The sequence below is a fragment of the Octopus sinensis genome, linkage group LG7 (genome assembly GCF_006345805.1).
Source record: "Octopus sinensis linkage group LG7, ASM634580v1, whole genome shotgun sequence".
NCBI classification, from domain to species: domain Eukaryota; kingdom Metazoa; phylum Mollusca; class Cephalopoda; order Octopoda; family Octopodidae; genus Octopus; species Octopus sinensis.
The window spans coordinates 93,574,272-93,598,590 of NC_043003.1; the positions used below are offsets into that span (position 1 = coordinate 93,574,272).

General features: G+C 38.6%; 1 protein-coding gene across 1 annotated transcript in view; it reads left to right on the plus strand.

Annotated features, from left to right (window-relative positions):
• The first annotated feature begins 5,772 nt into the window (after positions 1 to 5,772).
• LOC115214095 (ganglioside GM2 activator-like) overlaps positions 5,773 to 24,319 on the plus strand; it is a 53,648-nt gene continuing 35,101 nt past the window's right edge. Inside the window, exon 1 of the mRNA XM_029783148.2 lies at positions 5,773 to 7,847. Within this exon, the coding sequence (XP_029639008.1) occupies positions 7,742 to 7,847 (106 nt within the window). The 5' untranslated portion in view covers positions 5,773 to 7,741. The remainder of the gene's footprint in view (positions 7,848 to 24,319) is intronic.

Sequence of the window (24,319 nt, forward strand, 5' to 3'; positions counted from 1 at the left end):
TCTTGGTGATCCCGCCATTGGATTGATGGTTATTTTGTGGTCCTTGCAGAGTCTATACAGCGTCAGGATATCGTTGTTCCAGGCTTGGAAATTGTTGGCCGTGCGTTTCTGAGGTCCCGGAACAATTGTCCACATCATGGACCTTTTCTCTCTCCTCATGCGCCTGTAAAGTTGTTACTTTCATATTGGCGATGTGAGGTTGCATTGCCTAATAATAATATGAAACTCATACAATAGACAAATAGATATATTGAATTAAATAATTATATACATAAACAAAAGAAAATAGATTAAATTGAATTAAATTAATACAAAAAAAGAAAGAAATGAAAAATAAGTAGATAAAAATGAATAAAATAAATAAAAGTAAATTAAATGAACGCGAATAAACAGGAGATACTAATAATGCAGGTACCATACACATTCTCACACACACACTTACTAAACATAGACACACAGGGATATACGCATGCGCAAATAAAGACACATACAATAGGAATACAAAATGGCAGATCGTTAGGAAGGGGAGACACAAAAAAGAAAGAAGAAAGCAAAGGACCACTGATGAGGTCACAGAAGTGTGACGAAAGAACTGTGGTCGAAATACAGCTAATATAAAATAAAGCTGAAGTAAATGAACACCAAAAATATATATAGTGCGTATGTTTTCGTTGGCTAAACTATCAAAATGACCATCCACGAATGCACTTTTTACTTGTTTCAGTCATTATTTGACTGCGGCCAGGCTGGGGCACTGCCTTCAAAGGTTTTAGTCGAAAAAATATATCACAGGACTTATATCTATTTAAGCGTGGTACTCTTTTCCCGAGCCGCTAGTTTACAGAGACGTAAACAAACTAGCACCTGTCGTCAAGCGGTTATGAGAAACAAGCATATATTCAAACACATGCATACATATATACTCGATGGGCTTTTTTTTCAGTTCCCATCTACCTAATCCACAAGGCTATAGTAGAAGACACAAGCCCAAGATGTCACGCTGTGGGACTGAACCCGGAACTATGTAGTTGGGAAGCAATTTTCTTACCACACAGTCACGCCTGCATATACAGGGATTGGACAAAAATAATAGAAACACCTTAGAATTCCAAACAAATTTATTTTGGCAATGATTACATCTTGAATTCTACGAGGTATGGACTCGTACAAAGTTTGAATTGTTTCCAAAAGAATTTTTGTCCATTCTTCAGCTAAAACAGTCTCCAGCTCTTGTAGTGATGATGGTGAAGAATATCGGCTCCTTACTTGTTTTTCTAAAATGCACCATAAATGTTCAATAATATTGAGATCTGGGGACTGTGGCCATTCAGTGACAACTTTAGTTGTGAGAATTTGTGCATCCTGAAAGATTACGTTTCCCTTCGGAAACAGTCCTGCAACCATATGATGAATTTGATCAGATAAAATGCTTAACTAAACTCACCACACACACACACACACACACACACACACACACCTACACATACACACACATACACACACACATACACACAAAATGGATAGATGTTTTGTGTGCGTGTGTGTGTGTGCAAGTATGTAGTTATGAATGTATGTAATGCATGCTTGTAAGCATGTGTGTGTGTGTGTGTGTGGGTGTGTGTGTGTGGGTGTGTGTGTGTGTGTGTGTGTGTATTCGTGATTGATGGCGACATTGAACAAACTGAATAAACATATATCTCTCTTTCACCATAAGAGAGATATTTTCTCCGCGCTAATTGTAGCGTTTTTGCCTTTTGGCAGTTGAAATATATCAAAAACATATTTTAACTAATTTTGCTTATGCCTAAACACTGCTTGGCGCTAACATTTCGCTATATATATATATATATATATATATATATATATATATATATATATATTATATATATATATATTGTGCCAAATTTTGGCATTGAAAGCTACACCAATGCCAGAACGGGACGACACTGCATAGTGCCAAAGATCCCAGCAATACCATCACGCTTCGGGACCAGTTACTGCAAAAGCCTGGGTTTCAAGGGCCCACAGCTTTTTAATATTCTCCCAAAGAGTCTGAGGAAGTTGCACAAACTAGATGTAGGGGTTTTTATATCAAAGCTGGACCTCTTCCTGTCGACAGTCCCAGATGAACCTACCTCACGGCAAGAGGTGCAAATGAGGATAGCTATATCAAACTCCATTGTTCACCAAGTGCCACATATTAGAAGAGGCTGTAGCAAAACGGCGGTGAATCAGCATCGCCGCAGCTCTGAGCTGAAACTAGTGAGAATATATATATATATATATACAACGAGCTTCTTTCAGTTTCTGTCTACCAAATTCACTCACAAGGATTTGGTCGGCCCGACGCTGTAGTAGAAGACACTTGGCCAAGGTGCCACACAATGAGACTGAATCCGGAATCATGTTGTTTGGAAGCAAACAAAAATATTATTGATAGTGACTTCGAAGTTCCTGTCTGCTAAGCCGTCGTTGGACTGTTGACGACGGTTTAGCGGGACGAAACTTTTCAGTCACCGTCAATATTTTGGTCTAAGAATAATAATTTGTTCTCTACAAAAGTATAAAGTAACTCTTCAGATTAATGTAAATTTTTTTTATTATAACTGATCATAAAAACAAGCATTAATGTGTGTGTGTGTGTGTGTGTGTGTGTGTGTGTGTGTGTGTGTGTGTGTGTGTGTGTGTGTGTGTGTGTGTGTGTGTGTGTGTGTGTGTGTGTAAACAGAGAGAGGGGGAGGGGATTGGGTAATAAAAGAATAGAAAAGGAAAGAAAAACGAAAGAAGAAAAGCTGAGATGATACGAAGAGACGAAGGAATAAGACGTGCGTGTAATGCAGAAAGGGTTGGGAAGTGGTGAGCAGTGGTGGGTAGAAGAGGGTGGTCTGTAGAGGGAGAGGGTGGTTCAAAATATGTGGGAGGGAGAATAGGGCAGAGGATGGGAGGAGAGGAAAGACGGCTAAATAGGTAGTTACGTTTCTGGGTAGGTGGGGAGGTAGGGAGGAGGGGGGTACATGAGTGGGAGTAAGAGAGGGTGTGTAGAGGGTGGAAAGAGAAGGAGGGATATATGCTTGTGTGTGGGAAGTCAAACAAGATAGATAGATAGATAGATAAATAGATAGATAGATAGATAGACAGACAGACAGACAGACAGACAGACAGACAGATATATATATATATATATATAGATAGATAGATAGATAGATAGATAGATAGATAGATAGATAGACGACAGACAGACAGACAGACAGACAGACAGACAGACAGATAGATAGATAGATAGATAGATAGATAGATAGATAGACAGACAGACAGACAGACAGACAGACAGACAGACAGACAGACAGATAGATAGATAGATAGATAGACAGACAGACAGACAGACAGACAGACAGACAGACAGATAGATAGATAGATAGATAGATAGATAGATAGATAGATAGATAGATAGACAGACAGACAGACAGACAGACAGACAGATAGATAGATAGATAGATAGATAGATAGATAGATAGATAGATAGATAGACAGACAGACAGACAGACAGACAGACAGACAGACAGATCGATAGATAGATAGATAGATAGATAGATAGATAGATAGATAGATAGACAGACAGACAGACAGACAGACAGACAGATAGATAGATAGATAGATAGATAGATAGATAGACAGACAGACAGACAGACAGACAGACAGACAGATAGATAGATAGATAGACAGACAGACAGACAGACAGACAGACAGACAGACAGACAGACAGATAGATAGATAGATAGATAGATAGATAGATAGATAGATACAGACAGACAGAGAGACAGACAGACAGACAGACAGACAGACAGACAGATAGATAGATAGATAGATAGATAGATAGACAGACAGACAGACAGACAGACAGACAGACAGACAGATAGATAGATAGATAGATAGATAGATATGTTTCTTTATTAGCCACACAGGGCTGCACACAGATAGAACAAATTACAAGGTAGAGCTTTTCGATAGATAGATAGATAGATAGATAGATAAAAAGATGGAGATAAATAGATAGAGAAGAGAGAAAGAGAGAAGTGAAAGGGGAGGGCTAGAGATGGGAATGGGGAAAATAAATGTGTGTGTTAGCATGTGTGCGTGTGTGTGTGTTTGTGTGCATATGTGTGTGTGTGTGTGTGTGTGTGTGTGTGTGTGTGTGTGTGCGAAAAGGAGATACTGAGACAATAAGGTGGTGAAATATAAATATATGTATATATATGTATATATATATAGAGAGAGAGAGAGAGAGAGAGGAATAATGTGAAGTAGAGAGGTAGTGGTTGGGGTTGAGAAAGAGAGAGAGAAGGAGAGAGAAGGAGAAAGAGAGAATATGTTGGAATGAGATAGAGAGAATTAGAGGAGGAAATGAGAGGCTGAGAATTAGAGGGTTAAGGAGAGAGAAGCAGAGAGAGAGAGAGAGAGAGAGAGGGAGAGAGAGACAGACAGAGGTACAGACAGAGAAAGAGAAATTAAAAGAAATTGAGATAGATGAATAGACAGACAGAGAGACAGACAGACGGACAGATAAATGAAGAGAGAGAGAGAGAGGGGGGAGAAAGAGAGAGAAAGAGAGAGAGAGAGTGGGGATTAATAGTTGAATGGTTTGCTGAAAAATAAACAGAAATAAGGGAGGACTAAGAAAGACAGAAAGGTGGACAAGGTTGCTGTTGTTGTTTAGGCGCAGTTTAGCCCCGAATGACCAGCCCTACCATCAGAGGTACTCCATCCGTGACCACTCTGTCTTTTTTTTTTTCTTTCTATATGAAGAGAACCCAGTTATATTTTATCAAACGCAATACCTTTTTGTAAGTCCGGGACGGTAAGATGTGGTTTCAAAGAAATTTGACTGCACTTTCCAGCATGTCGCATGGTTGGCTCGAGAGAGAGAAGAAGGAGGGGGCATAGATGGGGGGGGGAGAAAAAAAAGGGAAAAGAAGATAAAGAGCGGAAAGAGAGTGAGAGGAATGTCGAGAAAGAAGAGATGTGTGACTACGTGTGCGTGTATAATATAATATTATACATACATACATGTATATATACATATATATTATATATATATAGTCAATAAAAAAGGGTATAAAGTAATATATATATGTATATATATATATATATATATATATACACCACACACATATATATATATAACATATATATATATATATATATAATATATATATATATATATATATATATATATATATATTAAATATATATATATATACATATATATATATATATAATATATATATATATGTGTGGTGTGTGTGTGTGTATGCATAGAAAAAACACATGCGCATTAATATGTACTTATATATACACACATATAAATATATGATATACAGTTACATATACACACACGCGCATGTGTATATTTATCTATAAATATGTGTGTGTGTGTTTGTGTGGTGTGTGTGTGTGTGTGTGTGTGTGTAAGTATATATATAGACATGCATATGTATGTATGAATGCATGTATGCGCGCACGTGTGTATGAGTTTATGTTCAGGAAAAAAGGTGGTGGCCGAAGATGTGATCGAGGGAAATGGTAGGTGCGAGGTAGTGGAAGTGGTGAAGAATAGAGTTCTGGGTGTGAAAGGGAGTATGTTGGGTGGACGGATGGTTGGGTGTGGTTGTTAGTTGGGGGTGGGGAAAGAGGGGAAAGAGGAGGTGGGGGAGAAGTAAGTCAATATATATATAAATAAGGCGATGACATTAACTGCAATAACAAACTTAAGACATCACTTTGGTTAAAGCCGTCATCAAATCAAATAGAAACGTCAATAACAACAACAACTACAACAATCATATATTATATATTACAACTTCAACACCAACAACGGTAACAACACCGACGAAATCACATTGTACGACCCTGCTACCCTGCTAGAAATAGCAACCAAATTCCTTTCACAGCCACACCTCTGTCTTGATATAGAAAGGAAAAAAGGACACGTTTTTTTTTTCTTTTTTCTTTTTTCTTTTTGGATAATAGCCGTGATATTATCTGAAAATAAGATGGAATGATCATGAATGGATTGTCTTCGATCATAATAGATCTACTCGGTCCGGACTGACCCGGGGCTAAGCAACAACAACAACAATAACAACGAACAGCATCAGCAGCGAACACTTGTAACATACTACTACCACTACTACTACTACTACTACTACTACTACTACTACTACTAGAAACGTTGTAGTAGAAACAAATAACAATAATAATAGAACTAATAGCACTATTACAATAACTCTTATTGCTATTAGGTAACAACAGCAATTAGTAATATAAAAAAACTCTGTGACTTGTATTACAACAATAACGTCAACAACGATTGGTAATACTGCTTCAGCTGCTGCTGCTGCTGCTGTTATTAAGCTTGCAATAATTATAATGACCATATCAATAACAGTGTAAATACCACCAGGCTGCTGGGAATGTGCCGGTCACTGAAGCTGCTCGAAACAGTAACCTAATCTACTTTAAATCACTCTTTGATATCTCTCTTGGGAAAAGAGGAATATTTCGGATGAAGTCAGTATATTTGAAAGAAGGGGGTAAAAGAAAAAGAAAACAAGGATGCCTAGAATACATTTGTTCATAAACCTGTTCAGTCAAGTCTGACATGGGGCTCGACGACAGCAACAATAATAACAACAACAACACACACGAGTATCTGAAGAAAGGAGAAATTATTACTACATTTACTATATCAATAATTAAGGGGTTAAAAACTACGTTAATTGTAACATTTGCATAAGGAGGTTATATCAGGTGTAAGAAAAACAATTTACAGCAAAAGCGAAACAATAATAGCTAAACTGACATCAAGAATTATAACAAACAACACGAAACTAACGAAGGTGCCTCTACGTAGTTTCTTGACCTGCTAGAAACAACAGCTAAATCTCTCGGAAAACACTTTATTTTCTAACAAACAAAAAAGAGAAAAAAGGAAAGAAAAGGAGAGATATATAAAGGCTAACGAAGTCTTAAACTATACTAGCATATGAATGAAAGTCCGAGTGGTCGCGGTTAGGACGTCTTTTGTCTTGGGGTCTGTCAGTTTGATCCCTTGTCACATTTTGATCATTGTTACAGCACTGAGGCTAAAATAACAACTGCTACAACAACAACAACAACGTGCACTAGTTACGGCGACAATATTAATTAAATACATAATAAACTGCGTCACCACTACTTCCACCAGCACTACAGCTACTACTCCAATTCACTTACAGTACGTCGCCGGCGTAGCCTTCATCACCACCACCACCACGTGAAAGAGAATGTGAAGAACAGTAATAAAACAAATACACCACCACCCCGATTCATAAAGCAACAACAGATTAAGCCACTTCCACCACAACAACAACAACAGCAACAGCAGCAGCAACAGCAGCAGTAGCAGCTTACGGTGGAAGCTGCACCGGTTGCTGCGGTGGAGGAGATTTGAGAAGAAAGTTTAAGGAAAGAGAAAAGTTAAATATATTTGGCCAGAGAAAGGTGTGTCTATCAGATTCATAATCGATCGATTTACCGGTTTATTTATCTACCGGGTTACTAATCAACCAATCAATCAATCAATCAATCAATCAATCTATCTATCTATCTATCTATCTATCTATCTATCTATCTATCTATCTATCTATCTATCTATCTACCTATTTATCTCGTATTGTATTAATTAGTGCTGACTTACATCACCATGAAAAGTTTCGTCACTTTATTTATCCTCCTTCTGCTGGAACTAAATAAAACTTTTGCTGGAAAGAGAAGACAAGAGAGGTCTGTGCTTCGCTTCGCTGACTGCGGTGAGTTAACCTTGGATTATATCTATCTATCTATCTATCTATCTATCTATCTATTATCTATCTATCATCTATCTATATATATATATATATATATAGATATATATATATATATATATATATATATATATATATATATTATCTATCTATCTGTCTGTATGTCTGTCTATCTATCTATCTACATATATTTATCTATCTATCTGTCTGTCTGTCTGTCTCTTTTGTATTTATCTGTCTGTCTCTGTCTGTCTATCTATCTATCTGTCTGTTTGTCTGTCTGTCTGTCTTTCTATTTATCTGTCCGTCTGTCTGTCTGTCTGTCTGTCTCTCTCTCTCTCTCTATCTATCTATCTATCTATCTATCTGTCTATCTGTCTGTCTCTCTACCTATCTAGCTAGCTATGCTTTTGTGTATTGTGAGTGTGTGTGTGTTTGCGCGCGTGTAAGTGTGCTTGAGGGTACGTGGATTAGTGGTTAGGCTATTAGGCCCACTTGAGTTCTATTTCTGGTGGCGCGTTGTGCCCTTAAGCAAGACACTTTACCTAACGTTACTTCACTTCACTCAGCTGGCAAAAATGAGTTGTACCTACAACTCAAAGTACCAGTCTTGTCACGTTCTGTGTAATACTGAATCCCCCTTACAACTACGTTAAGAGAACACGTGTTTTTGTGTAGTGCTCAGACACGTGCCCGTTAATTTCACAAGCAGGCTGTTCCGTTGATCGGATCAATTGGAACACTCGTTGTCGTAGCCGACGGAGTGCCACTATATATATATATATATATATATATATATATATATATATAATATACATGCACACACAGGAATGCTTCGATGTTAGTATATGACGTCTGTAATACGCGAGTGTGTGTGTATGTGCGTGGGACAATCTTTCGTTAAAAGTTTATGATTTCATATATATATATATATATATATATATATATTATATATATATATATATATTGTTATACTAGGGGGTGGTCATATTATTGTCAATTAAACGCATGCACTTTACATTTGATCGTTACTTCTGCTTTATTGTTATTGTTTTTTCACACATCCTGTGACCTTTTCAGTGGTTCGTTATCCCATGTGTCTCCTCTTGTTCAATCTAATCCATCCTCTCTCTCTTTCTTTCCCTCTCTCACTCTCTTACTCTTTCTCTCTCTCTCTCTTTCTCGAGTATTACCAGCCGAAATTGCAAAGATAATCTGGAACTCGACTGAAGAAAGAAAACTCCGAATGACCGTCCTCGTTTTCTTTGTATCGTCTATCTGAATGTTTTGTTGTCCCTTTTTTGTATCACCTAACTGCCTGGATGTTTTGCATTCTTGTCCCATTTTTTATATATATACTGCTGACTTCGGAACCACCAAGTACCGTGTTCAACCACACTGCGTGGTACCTTGTGCAGATGTCATTTTCTATAGCCCAGTGTCGATCAATGCCTTGAGAGTAAAACTGGAAAACCGGAAACTATATAGATGCCTATCAGGCGAATTGTGCTAGTAATTCAAAAGATACAGTCTTGTCCACAGACATTACGTCATGCTGATCGTACCTGTGAATTTCGTTTAAGGGTACGCGTGTCTGTGGGACGCTTAGCTACTGCTACGTTTTTTGAGGAGCAGGCAATTCTGTTGCGGTAACAACTAAATCCTCATCGTCGAACGACAAGCGATCCATGAGGCATGGGGTTTTGGTTAAGAAGCTAACTTAGTTAAGGAACCCGAAGCCACGTGGTTTCGGGTTGCGTCACTCTTGCGGTACCTTGGGCAACTGTCTTCTATTATGACCCCGACCCGACCAATACCTTGTGAATGTATTTGGTTGACGGAAACTGTGCAGAATCCGTCGTATCTCTGTGTGTGTGTGAGTGTATGTGTGTGCGTGCGTGCGTGCGCGTATATGCGCGTCTGTGTTAGTCTATTTGTCCTTGCACACCACTTGCCAACCGGTGCTGGTTTGTTTGCGTCCCCGTAACTTAGTTGCTCTTCAAGAGATACCGATAAAAGTACTAGACTTTTAAAAAATTAATGTTCTGGAATCGACTTATTTCATTAAACACTGCAAAGCAGAGCGTCAGAGTGACTACAGTTCAATGACTGAAATAGGATATATATATATATATATATACATACACTCACACACACACTTCAATAATTTAATGTTTATAGATTATTAAATGTTCATGCTTCGTCGATTTCAATGATGGGTGTCTTCAATTTTGGATCAACTGTATTATTTATTCATAGTGTATACCACCGACATGTGTACCCTTAATATAATTCTCAAATAGAAATTAGCGTAACATAGAGTGTGACAAGGCCGAACTTTAAAATTCCGCGTAGATTCCATTTGTTGCGATTCCAAACAGTTTCCGTCTACCCATTTTGATATTTTCATTCCCAAGGTTTGCATCGATCGACGAGTAGCGTAAAAGACAGGACCCCAAGATGCCAAGACGGTACGAAACTGGGATCGAACTGTTGGGGGGAGGGGGCACATGATACAAAGCAAGGTTCGTAACCACTCGACCTTGACTACGCCTATCTATCTATCTATCTCTCTGTATGTGTGTATGTGTGTGTGTGTGTGTATGTATGTATGTGTATATATATATATATGTATATGTGTGTATATATATATATATATATACATATGCATACGCCAAAGTGAAGAGCTGTTGTACTTATTCTATATTCATACAGTCTATGGAAAATGAAAAAAGAATGATTTATGTACTTTTTAGTACAGTTAGGGAACCCATGTCAATCCGATCCATTTTTTTTTTAGTAGTAGTATGAATCTTCGTTACGCTTTTCACGAAGCTCAAACAATCCCTTCAAAAGAGCGCTGGTTTCAGCGGATGTCAAAAAGCTGGGGGACAAATGCCGTAGCAGCGCAAGACATATTCAGGTTTCTGTGGGAATCTCTTGCTAAACTCCACAACTGATTCCGAGCACATGAAAGAGTTGACAGATCGTTCGGCGATAGACAAGATCAAAAATGAGTTGAAGTTCCTTTTCCACATTCTCTGTCTGTCGTTTGGCAGATGACAGAGCGTTCATCATCTTGAACAGATACTTGCGTTGGACCAATAGAATGTTCAACTGACGAAACATTCAAGAGTTACAAATTTGATGAACTTTTCTTGAATTTGTCGGCCATCTAATAATGATAGAGCCGTTCAGCCAGAGCGTTACAAAATATTGCATAGTAACTGAAGAGAAAGCATTGATTAGAGAGCTACCACGAAACCTATTTGTAGACTGACGCAATAGGTTGGTTACCAATGATCCTCAGCCGCGCACACATTTCCGTTGATATTACAATTATTGCATGGGCAGTCTGAAAGCACGTGTGTGTAAATATACATATGCATGTGTGAGATGTATATATATATATATATATAATATATATATATATATATATATATATACACACACATACACATATATATATGCACACACATATATATATATATACACACGTATTTATACATACACCACACACACACACACACCACACATATATATATATATATATATGTGTGTGTGTGTATGTTGTTGTTTGTAGTTTGTTCCTTCTCGAGCTATGCCTGGCTCATAAGAGCCGGTTTCCCGGTTTCATTGGGTATAGGTTCTCCACCTGAATGGGATGCCGGTCTGTCGCAGGTGAGCTGCTAGATGCACGAGGAAAGAATAAGAGAAAGTTGTAGTGAAAGAGCCAGCAGAAGTTCGCCATTACCTTCTGCCGGAGCCGCGTGGAGATTAGGTGTTTCGCTCATAAACACACACGTCGCCCGGTCTAAGATTCGAACGCGTGATCCCTCAACAGCGATTCCGCTGTTCTAGCCACTAGGCAGGTGCCTCCGTGTATGTATGTGTAGGTATATATGCATCATCATCATCATTTTATGCCCGCTTTCCATGCTAGCTTGAGTTGGACGAGTCATTACGGTCACAGTCGCCTCCTAGTTGAAGCAACAACTCGCAAGGACCAGGTGCTCCTACATGTCATTTGGCTTGATTTCGAGGGCTGGATACCTTCCCTATGTATGTGTGTGTGTGTGTGTGTGCACTAAGGCCTCTGGCGGTTAAGCTTAACCATGTACCTATTTCTTTACTACCAACAAGGGGCTAAACACAGAGTGGACAAACAAGGACAGACAAACGGATTAAGTCGATTATATCGACCCCAGTGCGTAACTGGAACTTATTTAATCCACCCTGAAAGGATGAAAGGCAAAGTCAACCTCGGCGAATTTGAACTCAGATGGTAGCGGCGTACGAAATACGGCTACGAATTTCGCCCGGCGTGCTAACCTTTCTGCCAGCTCGCCGCCTTCACCATGTACCCTCATCCAAATATGTTGTCATGGGCAAGGTTTATTCGGGATAAGACTGATAGTTATATATATATATATATATATATATTATATATATATATATATATATACACACACAAGGTTCCCTACTCCACACGACTGATGTTGTCCAAAGGAAAGTTTACGTGTTGACTCGATACACCTTGGCACCAGTGACGCCATGATCGCTACTATTAGACAGCAATGAGTGTGGCAGAAACCGCAAGACACTCTGCCCGACACTCAGAAAATTCAGCCAATCTTCCACACTTGACTGATATCGACTGATATCGACTCTGATCAAAACGTCTCAGACGGAATTTGAACTTGGATCGTCTCTGCCAATAAGCCTTATATTCTCATGGGCACAACCTGTACTCGTCTAATGTATGACAGTCCCTTGACTTTGCGCAAATTCTACCAAACGGACACTTAGGCAATACCATATCGTTTATCTTCTATCTTTTACATGTTTCAGTCATTGGACTCCAACCACATAGAAGCATCGCTCTCAAGGGTTTAGTCGAGCAAATTGACCCCAGAACGTATTGTTTTTAAAGCCCGGAACCTATTCTATCCGATCTCTTTTGCGAAACCACTAAGTTATGGGGACGTAAGCAAACCAACAGCGGTTGTCAAGTGGTATGGAAGAGAAACGCAACACAAAAGCACACACAGATAACTATTTATCTATTTATTTCTCTGTCTCTGTCTGTCTGTCTGTCTTTCTCTCTCTCTCTCACCGTATATATATATATATATGTATATGTATATACACACACACGCACACACACACACACACACACGGCAGGCTTCTTACAGTTTCCACCTACAAAATCCACTTGTAAAGATTTGGTCATTCGGAGGTCATAGCAGAAGACTGTGTGGTCTTGGCTTCATTCCCTTGGATCTCGCGCAGTGGGGTTGAACCCAAGATCACGTGGTTGGGAAGCAACCATACAGCTACGCTTTCGCCTATATATTTATGTATTACGTTCGAGTTCAAATTCTGCTGAGATCAACATTGCTTTTCATCCTTTTGGGATCGATAAAATAAGTACTAGACAAACACTAGTGTCGATATAATCGACTAGCCACCCCCTAAAATGTCAGGCCTTGTGCTTTTAACAGAAACTATTATTATTATTATTATTATTATTATTATTATTATTATTATTATTATTATTATTATTATTGAGTGAGAGAGCAGTTCATGCCATCAAAGTGACACTGGAGTAAAATATACGAAATCCAGTATATCCATCATGACTACCCGTCTGATAAGGGTACACCAGGCACATGCATCACAGCCATATGTGCGGGACATGGTGATCTCATATCAAGATAAACAGCGCATGACCTTACAGGTGGGACTCAGTTAGAATTTTCTTCAGGTTGAGTAGCCCATCCCACTCAAAAGGCCCTTGAATAAGGGTTGTTTAAGGATGTTGAACGAAACACCCATGTTTCCAAAGGTGAATTATCCAAACCCCCAAAGATTTCCTCTCAACACATGGCTGTGATGCTTCACCACTATTTCTGCTCGTCATCAGAGATGCACATATCGGCAGCCACTAAGGGACATGCTCAACTGGTTAAGGTCAAACAACTGACAAGCAAATCTGTGGTATTGAGCAGAATATTTGTTGTAGCCCATCTTTTATACCAAGACAAAATAATGTACATGATAACACTTCCAATCAGTTAAGATGAGAAGCCATGAGAGCCACTGCTTATTATCATTGTTGTTATCATAAACTGCTTGAATTAAATTCTGAATTTTTCCTAAGCACATACTACAGCGCTGTTGCTTCTTAAGTAAAATGTGCATGAAAAAGTAATGGGGAAACATAAAATCATTATATTTAGTATTTATTGAATATGTGTATTTTGAGATCTTGTTGACAAATACACCCATTACTCTTTACTCTTTACTCTTTTACTTGTTTCAGTCATCTGACTGCGGCCATGCTGGAGCACCGCCTTTAATCGAGCAAATCGACCCCGGATCTTATTCTTTTTAAGCCCAGTACTTATTCTATCGGTCTCTTTTGCCGAACCGCTAAGTTACGGGGACCGAAACACACCAGCATCGGTTGTCAAGCAATGCTAGGGGGACAAACACAGACACGCAAACACACACATACATATATATATATATATATGTATATATATATATATATATATATATATATATATATAATATATATATATATATATATACATATATACGACAGGCTTCTTTCAGTTTCCGTCTACCCAATCCACTCACAAGGCATTGGTCGGCCCGAGGATATAGCAGAAGACACTTGCCCAAGATGCCACGCAGTGGGACTGAACCCGGAACAATGTGGTTGGTTAGCAAGCTACTTACCACACAGCCACTCCTTGTTACATCTTCAAGAATGTATCACATTTTTTATTCCATTTTCACGCTGAAAATGCTTCCAAAGTTACTTTTTTGAGTCTATCTATCTATCTATCATCTATCTATCTATCTATCTATCTATCTATCTATCTATCTGTCTGTCTATCAATGTAAATGTGACACATGAGGATAGCAAAGGGATTCCCTGGAAAACAGAAAAACCACACGCAACGGACGCAGACAATCCTTCATCAGTTGTCGACCAAATGTCATCACAATCTCGACATTGCTTTTACTCGTTAGTGAGTGTGCGTGTGCGCTTAAATGGGCATGGTTGTTGTATAAGTAAACGTATGTTTGTATATTTATATTTCTCATTGGCCGTAATATGTAAATGCCACCAGTATTTACATATTCTTTCGCACATTGTTAAAATAATATTAAATATATCTCACTTATTTCACAATTGCTGGAAGGTTTTTTTCCCGTATAACTACATTTACGAATAACAAAATGTGTAAGATTTCTCACATATATCCCAATGAATCATCTTTTTTTGAGTTTACATTTTTTTTGGCTTTTCTTAACAGTGTCATTAACAAAATATCTTCCACATATTTCTTATAAGCAGAGGTTTTTTTTCTATTGTATATTCATTTGTATGTAAGGGCTTAATATCTCGAAAAGGATAATTTCTTACAAACTTCAAGATGATATTTTGTAATATTTTTGCGTAATGACCTTTGGTTAACGTTTCCTTACATACAGGGTCTCCACTGTATTTTCGACCTACCATTGAGAGACTTCACTTTAAGAGGCTCCAAATTGCCATATGCTTAATCTCAAGATCAGACTTTGAAGGCAGCTAAACTGTAACCGGAAGAGCCTTGCTTCTCCTACAAACAGCTGTACGCAAAGGGGCCTCTTAGTGAATTATTCTGTGTGTGTACAAAGAAGGAGTAAATGATCACCTGAATGACAAAACTTATTGAATTAGCGTGTAAGTGGCTGAGTATTCCACAGTATTCATATGACGAGTAACTTTGCAAGTATACTTTTGCCACGATAGTTGATATCGAAAAAATATGGATACCTACAATAATTATAATCTAGCCTTTACCAAATATAGGCGTAGGAGTGGCTGTGTGGTAAGTAGCTTGCTTACCAGCAACATGGTTCCGGGTTCAGTCCCACTGCGTGGTACCTTGGGCAAGTGTTTTCTACTATAGCCTCAGGCCGACCAAAGACTTGTTAGTAGATTTGGTAGATAGAAACTGAAAGAAACCCGTCGTGTATGCGTGTGTATGTAAGGATGACTTCCCTTTGCAAATACTGACAGGACACAGAAAGTGTGTCTATGGCCAGCTGGAGAGTGTGTCCTCCTGGGGCTAAAAACTACAGTAGCATCCACCCTTAGGGGTAGCCATATTGAAATGGCAAATATACGTCACGATGTGTTACTGCTACTGTATATAACTCACTTTGATATTTATCATTATATATATATATATATATACATATGTGTGTGTGTGTCTGTGTTTGTCCCCCCAACATCGCTTGAAAACCGATGCTGGTGTGTTTACGTCCCCGTAACTTAGCGGTTCGGCAAAGAGACCGATAAAATAAGTACTAGGCTTACAAAGAATAAGTACTGGGGGCGATTTGCTCGACTAAAGGCGGTGCTCCAGCATGGCCACAGTCACATGACTGAGATAAGTAAAAAGTAAAAAAAAAGGAAATTTCTTGGTGCTTGTACAAGATGATGAAATGCTTACTAATTTTCGAAAGCAAAATATTCATTACTGTAATTTGCTCCTCCTCCTTCTTCACTGTACATATGATACTTTCCCTCACCTTGTGTGTGTGTACGTGCGTGTGATTGTGTAACGTTCCTTTACTCATTGCCTCCTACCAAGCCTAGAATAAGCATTCATCCTTTATCACTTATGCCAACTCTGTATTTTTCCTTTAATATCTCTCTTTCTCTTCCTCTCTCCCCCTCTCCCTCCCTCTTCCTCTTTATATGATGTAAACATGACTGGAGAAATTGACCAACATTTACATCGGCATTATTTACATTTGACGGATATTTGTCCTCATCTTGTTTGTTGCTAACACAATGTTTCGGCTGATATACCCTCCAGCCTTCATCAGGTGTCTTGGGGAAATTTCGAAACGTGTTAACAACAAACAAGATGAGGACAAATATCCGTCAAATGTAAATAATGTAAATATTTTACATCGGCTATCGTTAAATAGAGACTGTTGTCCTTTGGGAGAACTGTGGAACCGACAGGGCGTGTAAGTAGCTGAGTATTTCACAGACACGCGTACGCACGTGTCGGAAGCCAGAGCTTGTTTTTTTTATTGTCAATGCTTAAAGTGCAAAAACTAAGAACGCTGTTTATCCCGAATTATTTAAGTTTTTTTTTTTTTTTTTCCGGAGATAATAATAATCTTTTGAACGAGGATGAAGCAGAAAATAATGCAATTTTTATTTGCTTTACTTTCTCATTCAGCCTCGTAACTCTGTTACATAGAATATAAACGTTGTATTTCAAAGAATGTATCTATACAGAATTACAATTCTACGAAGGTGTACTTGCCAGGTATGAGATTTGATCTGAGGCCATGTATTAAAAAAAAACCAAAACAAAACAAGGAGTGGAGCTACCAATTAGTCAAATGTGAGAGAAGCAGTAGGTGTCGCAGTGAAGTTAGCAATTAAAGCGGTTAAATCAGCATTCTGTTTCCCGGGAAATGCCAGGTGTCCGGTTAGAATTATATATGAAAGAATATTTGTTTTATTCCCATTTCGGTGGCAGGTTTGCTAGGCTTGAACTACAAACGTCATAAGTTTTATTTTTTATAAACAACGCATGTTTTGCGCGCGTGCGTTTGTGCGTGCGTGCGTGCGTGCGTGCGTGCGTGCGTGCGTGCGTGCGTGCGTGCGTGCGTGTGTGTGTGTGTGTGTGTGTGTGTGTCGTGTGTGTGTGTGTGTAAAACTATACAAAACCTTGAGTGAGAGTCAATTAATAAGTAAAAACTTCATGGTAATCGAACTAATCTTTTCTTTCATGAGGCCTGCATCGAATTAACTCCTTATTGCAAAACTCCTGCAGTAAATAAAGCTTTACATTAGCAACTTTATACAACGTTTACAGTAAATCTTCCTGCAATCATTTTAATTAATAATCAATGGTTTGACCTAGGCTCGTCACCGAACTTTGATGCCTAGAGTTACTTCAGAAAATTTTCTGAGTGAGCACTAGGGTTGCTAAAGTGAAGTTTCGAAGTAAGTGTAAATTTGAGGGTGCAGCATTGAATAGTGAGGCAGTGTGCTCACATTGAGTAGTGTGCTGCCCAGTGCAACCCCTTAGTGATGGACATGGTTATATCTTATTTAAATCCGAGCTATGTAAGTTTATCTTGAGCATCAGAACGTATTATTGTTATTGCTTTGCATTATTTCTTCCGATTCTTTACTTCCTGGTTTTAAATCCCATTGCGGTTTACTTTGCTTCTCCTCCCACCAGAATCGATAAAAATAAAGTATCAGTCAAGTAACAGAGTTGATGGTATTAACTAATTAACTTAAGGCGGCGAGCTGGCAGAAACGGTAGGGCGCCGGACGAAATTCTTCGCAGTATTTCGTCTGTATTTTCGTCTTTCAAATTCCGCCGAGGTCGACTTTGCCTTTCATCCTTTCAGGATCGATTAAATAAGTACCAGTTACGCACTGGGGTCGATACAATCGACTTAATCCGTTTGTCTATCCTTGTTTGTCCTCTCTGTGTTTAGCCCTTTGTGGGTAGTAAAGAAATAGGTATTAACTAATCATTCTCCTCAAAATTGCTGGCCTTGTACCAGAATCAGAGATTATTATTATTATTATTAGTATTATTATCATTATTATTATTATTATTAAGACTGCGAGCTGGCAGAAAGGTTAGCACGCCGGGCGAAATGCGTAGCCGTAATTCGTCTGCCGTTACGTTCTGAGTTCAAATTCCGCCGAGGTCGACTTTGCCTGTCATCCTTTGGGGGTCGATAAATTAAGTACTAGTTGAACACTGGGGTCGATGTAATCGTCACATCCCCTCCCCCAAAATGGCTGTCTTTGAAATTATTATTATTATTATTATTATTAAGGAGGTGAGCTGGTAGAGTCGTTAGCACGCCGGGCTAAATACCTAGCGGCATTTCTTTCGCCCGTCGCTATGTTCTGCGTTCAAATTCTGCCGAGGTCGACTTTGCCTTTCATCCTTTCGGGGTCGATAAATTACGCACCAGTGATATGTGCACCCTCAATGTAATTTTCAAGCGGAATCAGTGACAATGCTGAAGTTTTGAAGTGCTGGTGCAGACCATACAACGGGATTCTGTACAGTTTACAACTACTCAATTTCTCCCACAAGGAATGGGTCAAGCCGAGGCTATGGAAAATTACAGTTACCCAGCGGAATCGAAATCGGTACTTTATGATCGCAAAGTGAACTTCTTAATCATTCAGTAATACTGCCCCCCCCCCCCCATAACAGTTATAACACTACCTACAGGATTCGAACATCGCGTTTGCTATAAGCCATGTAGCAGAGCTAACCACTACACCAAAGACTTATCACAGGGAATATCGATTTCTTAGTTTAATCAGTATGTAAGAACTTGCTCATTTAGAAATTGTTGGATTCTTAAACAGCATTAACATACGACTAGATTCTCACCGTATATCAAGTTAAATTTAGAGACATAGCTATTCAATTATAAAAACAGCTGGAGTTCTTGTTTCAAATATCAAAAGCAGAAGTCTTCCCTCTCTGATTTCGTTACAATCAAAAATTTAAGCCAACAACAATAACTAATACGACGACGAAACAATAATAACAGCAATAGGAAGAGCTAAATTAGGCCACTAAGAAATGCGAAGTTATTTGCCTTACATCTGAAACAAAATTATTCATATGATTAATTAAATGACAGCTCTTTGGTGGAGTGGATGGTTAGAACCGTATGGTTTGGTGGTAGTTTCTTGTGTAGCCAAGAAGAGACTCATTCATTTAACGCTTGTGATTTAATCAACACACAGCCAGTGTAGCGAATATCTGGGAACGTGTGTGCTGGGAGGGAATGGTTCTGTGTGTCTTGGCTGAACCTTATTTAAGCACGGTGTTTCAGCACATCACCTATAGTTGAGAAGAAGACTTTGGATTGGCTGAGGTGTGAAACTATCGCAACTTTTATTGCGTTCATTCATTTCCATTTGAGTCTGCAGTAGCGGACTGGCTATAGGAATATACGCAGAGTCACGTGTTTGTAGATTCTGAAATAACCCGAGCTCATTAGTGGACTCGGTCTTGACCTCATTATTAAGAAATAATGAAATAAATATTAATCTAGCAGGTTATTCGCCAACACATGACAAACAACTTTAAGTAATTCAGAGGAAAAAAAAACACACACACACACACTCCTCTTTTTCGCCTTCTCCGTCACTCCCCCCTCTTTCCCTCTCTCTCTCTTCATAGAAAGATAAGTCTATTGCTGATTCGTCCAACTGTCTTTGAAAACTAAAGGAATACTTTAGTCCGTTACTTACATGGTGACTCTGTATACAGCTTTATGGACTGAGTACCTCAATATTAAATGCCTATTCTTAGGACACAGCCATCTACAAGCAGACAGACAGATATTTTAGCAAGATGGCCAACTGTAACTTTCAACTAAACGCAGAATATATAGCCTGAGAATTCCGTTTGTTGTTTAACGCTAAATATACGTAGAAGCTATAGTCTAGTAATTTTTGCTTGTTATTGTATGTATGTGTGTGTGTGAGAGAGACTTAATATTGATAATATCTGTACTAACTTTAAATAACTAAATGCAAATCTTACAGTCTAATAGTTTTTATGTTCTCTGTGGCTAACAGTAGTTGTGTCTGCGCTAACTAAATGTTGATCTTACAACTTACTCTTAAATATTTTGTTTGTCCTGAAAGGATAAACTGACATTCGATATATTTGCATAATTAGAACACTGGCTTGGAGTGACAGTATTTTCCTTTCATTAGGCCTCGGGCATATTTTCGCAGGGACAATTGAACTGACCCCAATACAAAACTGGTACTTATTTTACCAACTCCTTTGGCTTGGGAGACCAAGTCAACTCCAGCGAAACTTAAAAATAGAATTTAGAACATTGAAAATGAAAATAAGATACGACTAATTAGTTTCTTCTGCCAATTCTCAAATTTCCACACAATCAAAGTATGTAATATTTTATAGATTCTTCTATTGCAAAGAAATATTTTTTAAAGAAACAATAGTTTGTATTACTATTTACGCTCCGAGTTCAAATTTCATCACAGTGGGCATTGCCTTTCCTAGCTGGGCCGTTCCAACAGCATTATAGACCCCCACCCAGGAAAAATAAATAGAATGGGTATTTTATAGTTATTTATTGACAAATCACAACATACAAGGATCAGAACTGAGCCCCGAGATCCAGGAGTCCTCCCGGGCAACTGTTCTATATGTCCACGCCTTAAGACGGCTTTGCGTACTGGTAATACACAGAAGAATCAATCAAGTACACATCGTCAATTCATAGATTTGATAAAAAAAAGTAAAATGAAAGCCTAATCTAAACTAATTATTTTTGGATTTTGTTGAACGTCAAATGCTTGAAATATTTTGATTAGATAAACGTCTTTAAGATATAGTATAGCTTTTACCTCTTTCAGTCATTGGACTGCGGTCACACTAAGGTACCCCTTTGATGGTTTAGTCAAACAAATCGATCCCACTACCTACTTTTAATTTATAGGTTTCTTTTACCGAAGTTTAGGGGACGGAAACAAACCAACACCAATTGTCAAGCGGTGGGACAAAGACAAACACACACACACATCTCCTTTTCTCTCTCTCTTTGGATATATATATATATATATATATATATATACATACATACACGCACGCACGCGCACACACACACACACCACACACACACACAACGAGCTTCTTTAGATTCCGTCTACCTAATCCACTCACAAAGCTTTGGCCGGCCCGAGGCTATAGTAGAAGACACTTGCCCAAGGTGTCACGCAGTAGGAAAGAAGCCAGAACAATACTGTTGAGAAGCAAGCTTCTTACCAAACAACTGTGCCTTCTTACCACACATCCATGGGATAATACACTAACAATACCTTATTGATCTGATCTATGTACCACTGAACCGAAGCAACAAGCTAACTGCTTTTTATTTCGTAGTTAAAAGTAATTATAGATGGTTGAATGTCACAGTATACCAGAATTTATAGTAATGGTACTTCCAAGGAGCGCTGATTTGATAAATAATATTAGATCATTGAATAAACGCCTGGCAGTATTTCTCTCGACCATTTACATTTTGGATTCAAATTTCGTTGAGATCAAGTGTGTTTATATCTATTTGAGGTCGATAAAATAAAGTGTCAATCAGTTGCTGGGGGGAAGTTGCGTGGTTTAATGGTTAGGATGTTGTACCCACAATTTCAAGATCAGGGTTTCTATTTCCAGACTTGGACGTGCATTGTATTTTTGAGCAATACACTCATTTCACGTTGCTCCAGTCCACTCAGCTGCAAAAAAGTAACCCTCCAACGGACCGGCGTCCCAATCTCGGTCACTTATACTCCATGAAAATCGAGTGGCCGGCTTTATGAGACCTACGACTCGAAACAGCACTTTGTCTTAGTCAACTGGCGTGTGACTTAGTGGTTAGGGTATTGGACCCATGATCATAAGATTGTGGTTTCGATTCCTGGACCGGGGGACGTGTTGTGTTCTTGAGAAAAACACTTCATTTCACGTTGCTCCAGTCCATTCAGCGAGTGAAAATGAGTAATCCTGCGACGGACCGGCGTCCCGTCAAGGTAGGAAATTTATACGGCATGGAAACTAGGAAACCAGCCCCTATGAGTCAGTATGACTCAAGAAGGTAACTTTACCTTTAACTTTTACCTTAGTCAATTGTTGTGTTCGATATATTCAGTTGTACCACTTTCCCAAAATTTCTGGTCTTGCACCTAATGTAAACAGCAATAAAGTGTCGGACAAAATACTTCGCATGATTTAGTTACGTCATTTTACATTCTGACTTCAATCCAGGAAGATAGTCGATATGAGGAACAGTCAAAGACTGAGATTAATTTAATCGGCTGTACCCAGTAGCATAGCAAAGGTTCTCATTGCACAGGTACGAAGATATTTGTCGTACCTTCTCCTTCTCATTGCTATACACCAGACTATATCCACTTACTCCCAAAATGTATGGCTTTGCTTCAATGGTAGAAATCATTTTTAGCATTGATGAAAGCGGCGACCCAGCAGAATCATTAGAAAAATACTTTGCGGTATTTCTTTCGACTTGTGGTATTTTGTTTTAAAGTTCAAATCCTTCTGGCTGATAAAATAATGTAAGTTGTCAAGTTCTGGGGTTAATAGTATTGACTAACACCCTTCTCTCAAAATTATCCACTTTCTGCTTAAATCTGAAACCATTATTAGCTCTGACGAAGATAAATGTTTCGAGTAGTTTAGTCATCGTTCATCATGAAAGGCCATTTATATGAATGTATGTTGGAATTTGTATCAGACACACAAACCTTTATTTTTATCCGCTGTCATATCATCAATGCCGTCATACTTCGAGAACTTTCAATTGTAAACATTTTCCAGTTGCTTTTGAAAATGTCGTGAACATCTCTACAGAATTCACTTTCTTTTAATCAAAAGTAGTCATTCTTTTTCAGTTGATTGTGTGATGCGTGTCGTAATATAGCAGACATTGGGCACAGCTATGGTCGAGTGGTTAAAAGGTTCGTTTCGTAATCATGAGCTCCAAACTTACTGGTATCATTGGGAAGCCCTTTTAAAACATCCTCGGCTCAAACCAATTACTTTACGTAGGCTATGTAATTCAAAGGGTTACACTTGTCACTCATGCGTGCGGGCACACACACACACACACACACACACACACAGAGTCACGCTGATTTTGCTTCAGGAACTATGTTTAAGGGCTTATACTTTACGACGGACACGCTCAACCTTTTCTCGAGAAGCGGACCATATCAGACATGGCTCGTCATCAGGTGGACCGCACTAGTAAAAGAATTTAAGGTAATTTTTGGTTAGGCGTGTCGTTCAGTAAGTCCCGCTGGCTGCTGTTTGTCGATGACTGCTCCATGAAATTCTCATTCGTTTACACTACACTTAAACGAGTTGGTAGTTCAATTGATCGAACAGCTGGAATACACAATGGCGAAACGCGTTGATGATTAATTAATTTTTTATTTCGTTTTCCAGTGTAAAAGTAAATCAAGAACGGATGGGTAATTGCGAAACTTGGTTTCGATTCCGACACTTTCATTGTTCTTATACCGTTACTGTTCTTTAAAAGATAAAATCATACCCTTCGTTTTGTAATCTCGCTCCTCTTCTGCTGAGAAGCTGTTCAAATTCAAAGCATTTACTTTGTGGCACAAATGCAATTAGTAAAATCACAATTTGAGGCTATTTCGGAAGTTATATATTTACCTTGACGTGCAACATGATCGAAATTAGAGCTACGTGCTGTGAAGCGAAATTCTTAACCGTGCAGCAATTGTTTTACTATTGACTTAATAGATTGAGTCTTGGGAATGTTATTTCCTAAAACGAAAAAGAGAAAAAACGGTGGGGAAAAGGGAAGCATAAAGT